Raw genomic sequence first — 5,524 nt, forward strand, 5'->3', positions numbered from 1 at the left:
ATCTGGGGATATAAGGACTGATTCAAATGTTGATATTGATGTGGTGTAATTGGACAGAGATGATGTACCACCTGATCATGTTGATGCCTCAATAATACATGACATTGTTAGAGATGATAGTGGTTTCATTGATGACGACATTGCAAACGATGAAGAGAAAATACTGATCAGCGATAGTGATGGTGATGAAGAAATAATCCTAAGCGATAGTGATACAGACGACGATTATTAAATGTACACATAATTTACATGTCATTTTTCAATTCGAATAATTTGTGTATTACATGTATACGTGAAAATAACAAGTCATGATTTATTCCTTTAATTGACTTGTTTATAATCCACATTTGCAGTTGAGTCAATTTCTGATTATGTCCTCCTCAAACCGGAGCGTAGCGGAAGCATGTAATATACTTCATCAACTGTTGCAGATGGACTTTTCGGCCCTATCTTCTTTTGGTAGGGCCAAAGAGATACCCAGTCTAGTTGATGAGTGTAGGGAGGAATATATCGAGGCTGACTCAGATGACAAATTAAACAATCTTAGAGAAATTTCGGAGCTGACAAAGGATTATAATCGTGGAAAACTTCGTATGAAAGATGCAGTTATGTCACTTGCGCATCTGAATGGAGTCTCGAGAGACCAAATTTCTCCTATTATGACTGACACGTTGGCTGTAACAATGTCGAGTGCTTCACACAGCTTGACATATAATTCTGCAGCGTACGATAACTTACCAGGGAGTACTTCGGATAGTTTACCTCAGAGTTGTTTCGTATTACAACGAAATATGTGTATTTAATATAGAATGACAATGTGTAATGGAATTTTCAAAGGTTATAGATTAATATTTACAGTTTTATTATATTTTGCGTGCATTATAGTGTAATGATCTAATCATATTTTAATCATCTCTCTAAGCATAAGCACAAATGCATTCTACCATCAACACTACTTGTATAATGTTTTAGTATATTCCACTTGTACTGACATTGTATAAATTTACAAGTTCGTACATCGCACATATCCAGTGATGGCACCAGGTGGGAGACGTCGTTCGGGCACTGGATCTACCCCTTCCACCCGTGATGCGGCGGAGACAGCATCGCCGTCACATGTTGCATCACAGGCATCTGATCCATCAATCGTTCATACACCGAGCACTGCATGTAAGTCTAGACATATATTTCTTTTAAAGACTTCTGTTGATACAATAGACTTACATATTTCTTTTGTGACAGCATCGTCGACCAGCCGACGAGGACGTGGACCCACGCGTGGGTTAGTTTTACAGAGACTTACGCGTGAGGGTAGGGTGACAGTAGAGTTCTCACAGGACTGCCTTAGACCTATTGGGGACAATGCCAGGTTGTTTACATCGGAGGTCGATGTCTTATGTCGATCTCTGATCCCTACCACCACCCCCCGTTGGGTAGACGTGACAGATGATGTGCGGCAGCACATCCGTCAGCGCCTTACGGTAAAATTTAGTAAATTAAATTTTATTTTGTAAAATTTCATTTATGGTTAAGTTATTTTCTTAATAAGTTTATTACCTTAATCCATTATTTACAAAATTACAGGATAAATTTGTCTTGGATTTGAGTGTTCCGTACATTTCCCATGCTGTCGATGACATGATCAAGGAGCGGTTTAAGGAGTACCGCAGTGATTTACACCAGCGGTACAAGCGGTGCAGGAGCCTCGAGGAGGCCGTATTGACCGCACCGCCGCACGTGACCATTGACGATTGGCGGATACTCTGTGAGAGATTTTCGTCTGAGTCTTTTCAGGTAATATTTACATATTTACGATATCTTAAGGTAACAATTAAATTCGTAATTAATAATAATATATTATGAATAATGTGTTCAAAAGAGGAGCAAAATAAATTCTGCGAACAGGGGAAAGTTGGAAGTGAACCACATAGCTGGTTCAAAGTCATTTGTACAACTTCGTCGCGACATGGTAAGAAGTTACTGGTTATTATTAAGTTGATATATTTTTTCATGCATTTATATTAGCTCTATTGTCATTTTGATTGTGCAGCGAGATTCCGTCACTGGACAAGAGCCCGGACTAGTAGACTTCTACAGAGAGACTCATTGTCGGCAGGCGACGGGATCTTGGGTACATCCTACAGCCAGCGAGAATTGGGTAAAAATTGTTACATTGTAAAATTTAATTGCATTGAATTATAATAATGTTATTTGTTATGAAAATTCATGTTTTCATCACAGGCGGCGATGGACGCCATACGCAGTCAGCCCACTCCCGATGGTACTCAGCGGAGTGAGCCAGAGATCCTGAGCGAGGTGCTTGGCACACGTTCTGGATATGTGCGTGGGCTTGGCCATGGTGCCAAGCTCATGGCACCCGCTAGAGTTGCATCCAGCCGATCCGTCGCTGGCGAGAGCGCCATACGCCGAGCTGATATCGCAGAGAAAGAGGTTCAACATCTACGGGGCGCCGTCGACGAGATCAAAGACCAACTGGCGAGGCAGAGGGAGGAGCATGAGAGGCAGAAGGAGGAGCAGGAGAGGCAGAGGGAGGAGCAAGAGAGGAGGATGGAGGATATGCGGGTGGAGCATGAGCGACGGATGCAGGAGATATTACAGGTTCTCGCTGCACGCTTACCCATCGATGCCCCACCACCTCCGCCTTCATCTTTGTGATTTGTCATATTTTATTTATGATTTATTTTATATAAGAATGTTAAACTTATATGTATTTGTGCGTGGATGAATGTAATGTGGATAAGACTATTTGTGTATGTATGGATGTGATTTGTGTTTGGATGGATGTAGTTTATGTTTGTTTGGAAAAATGAAAATATGAATATAATGAAATATATTGTAACAGGTGTATAACAAGAATTTTTGCAAAAAAAAAAAGAAAAAAAAAAGACTTTTACCTACGAAAATTTTCGTAGGTAAAAGTTTCATCGACATTTTTACCTACGAATATTTTCGCAGGTAAAAGGTTCATTCACATTTTATTACCTACGAATCATTTCGTAGGTAAAAGTTTCATCAACAGTTTTACCTATGTCAAATTTCATAGGTAAAAAGTCTTAGCACAGTTTGTACCTACGAAACCTTTCGTAGGTAAAAGTCTTAACACCGTTTGTACCAACGCAAAATTTTGTAGGTAAAAGTATTAACATAGTTATTAGCTACGAAAACGTTCATAGGTAAAAGTTTTAATACAGTTTGTACCTACGAAACATGTCATAGGTAAAAGCTTTAACAAAGTTTGTAGCTACGAAAATGTTCGTAGGTAAAAGTCTTAAAACCGTTTGTACCTACGAATAAATTCGTAGGTAAAAGTTTTAACTAAGTTTATAGCTACAGAAACATTCGTAGGTAAAGGTCTTAATACAGTTTGTACCTACGAAACATGTCGTAGCTAAAAGTTTTAATAAAGTTTATAGCTACGAAAATGCTCGTAGGTAAAAGTCCTAACGCCATTTGTACCTATGAAAAAATTTGCAGGTGAAAATTTTAACAAAGTTTTTAGCTACGAAAATGTTCGTAGGTAAAAGTTTTAACAAAGTTTTTAGCTACGAAATGTTCGTAGGGAAAAGTTTTAACACTTCGTAGCTAAAGTCTTAACAAAGTTTTTAATTTCGTTGGTAAAAGTCTTCCCATTGCCAACGATGACATTTTTGCGTCGGTAAAAGTCTTTAGCCACGGCTTTTTACCAACGAATTTACCGACGAAATATTTCGTAGGTAAAATTCTTTGCCTACGAAATAATATCATTTACCTATGAAATTTTTCGTAGGTAAAAGTGAAATTTCTTGTAGTGAGAACTCTAAAAGAGATGATGAATGCCATATTAAACAGTTCAGGCTTACCCTCAAATATGTGGGGAGAAGCAATTCTATTTGCTTGTTATATCCTAAATAAGATTCCTTCTAAATCTTCTAAACTAACACCATATGAACTTTGGAAGAATCATGTTCCTAGTTATAAATATATTAAAGTGTGGGGGTGTCTTGCTAAAGTAGGATTGTCTGAAACTAAGTAAAGAAAGTTAAGTCTTAAAACGACCGACTGTGTATTTATAGGGTACGTACAAAACAGTGCGACCTATAGGTTTCTAGTTTTAAAATCTAAGGATAATATTCTAGATCCTAATACAATTATAGAAGTTAGGAATGCAGAGTTCTTTGAGAACGTATTCCCTATGAAATCTAAATCTATAAGAATGGAGGAAGTTAATGAATCAGATATTGCGTTTACTAGTAAAAATGCTTACGAAAAAGTAGTAGAAGAGATACAACCAAGAAAAAGTACTAGGGTTAGAAGAGAAACTAACCTAAGAGATGATTTTTTCACCTTCTTAGTAGAAGATGATCCTACAACCTATACAGAAGCAATTAACTCTCCAGATGCAACCTTTTGGAAGGAAGCAATAAATGATGAGTTAGAATCTATTATATCTAATAACACTTGGGAACTTGTAGACCTACCACCTGGAAACAAACCAATAGGCTGTAAATGGGTGTTTAGAAAGAAACTAAAATCAGATGGAACTATTGATAAGTTTAAGGCTAGGTTGGTAGCAAAAGGCTTTAAACAAAAGGAATGAATAGATTACTTTGATACATATTCCCCTGTAACTAGAATTACAACTATTAGGGTCTTAATAGCGATAGCCTCCATATATAAACTAGTGGTACACCAGATGGACGTTAAGACAGCTTTCCTAAATGGAGACTTAGAAGAAGAAATATATATGGAGCAACCTGAGGGTTATAAGATATCAGGTAAAGAAAATAAAGTATGTAAACTAATTAAATCACTATATGGTTTAAAACAGGCTCCTAAACAATGGCATGAAAAATTTGATGGTGTTTTAAAATCAAATGGTTATCATATAAATGATGTAGATAGATGTGTATATAGTAAAATTTTTAAAAATGATTATATTATTATATGCCTTTATGTTATGACATGCTTATTTTTGGAACTAATATTAAATTAGTTAATGTAACTAAGAAATTCTTGTCATCTAAGTTTGACATGAAAGACCTAAGAGAAGCTAGTGTAATCTTGGGTATTGAAGTAACCAGGAAAGATGATGTTATTATATTATCACAATCTTATTACATTGAAAAGATATTGAAAAAGTTTAACCATTTTGACTGTTTACCTGTCAGTACTCCATATGATTATAGTGTGACTCTCATGAAGAATACAAAAAATAATGTGTCTCAATTGAAGTATTACAGAATAATTAGTAGCTTGATGTACTTAATGAATTACATTAGACCAGACATATCTTCTGCAGTCGGAAGGTTAAGTATATATACATATAACCTTGTAAAAGAATATTAGAATTCCTTGTATAGGATTATAAGATATATGAAAGATATTATTGCTTATGGTATTTATTATAATGGTTATCCTCTTGTATTAGAAGGATACAGTGATGCTAACTGGATTAATGATTCAGATGAGACAAAATCCACGGGTGGATATGTCTTCACTTTATGTGGAGGAGCAGAGTCTCTTG

The 5,524-nt window shown here is 36.2% G+C and overlaps 1 protein-coding gene across 1 annotated transcript; it reads left to right on the forward strand.

The window, feature by feature from the left end:
* The first annotated feature begins 782 nt into the window (after window positions 1-782).
* Window positions 783-2,828, forward strand: LOC131257340 (uncharacterized). The gene is made up of 6 exons (XM_058258236.1): window positions 783-1,170; window positions 1,243-1,481; window positions 1,585-1,794; window positions 1,880-1,969; window positions 2,051-2,158; window positions 2,242-2,828. Exons 1-6 carry the CDS (start codon window positions 1,035-1,037, stop codon window positions 2,674-2,676), a joined length of 1,218 nt encoding a protein of 405 aa, XP_058114219.1. The 5' UTR covers window positions 783-1,034; the 3' UTR covers window positions 2,677-2,828.
* The last annotated feature ends 2,696 nt before the right edge of the window (window positions 2,829-5,524 follow it).

This window comes from Magnolia sinica, chromosome 10 (assembly GCF_029962835.1).
Source record: "Magnolia sinica isolate HGM2019 chromosome 10, MsV1, whole genome shotgun sequence".
In the NCBI taxonomy this organism is placed as follows: Eukaryota; Viridiplantae; Streptophyta; class Magnoliopsida; order Magnoliales; family Magnoliaceae; genus Magnolia; species Magnolia sinica.

Coding starts and splice junctions, on each gene's coding strand:
- LOC131257340 (XM_058258236.1), top strand. CDS start 1,035: ATGGCACCAGGTGGGAGACGTCGTTCGGGCACTGGATCTACCCCTTCC. Junction 1,171..1,242: donor TCATACACCGAGCACTGCAT/GTAAGTCTAGAC, acceptor CTTTTGTGACAG/CATCGTCGACCAGCCGACGA. Junction 2,159..2,241: donor CTACAGCCAGCGAGAATTGG/GTAAAAATTGTT, acceptor TTTTCATCACAG/GCGGCGATGGACGCCATACG.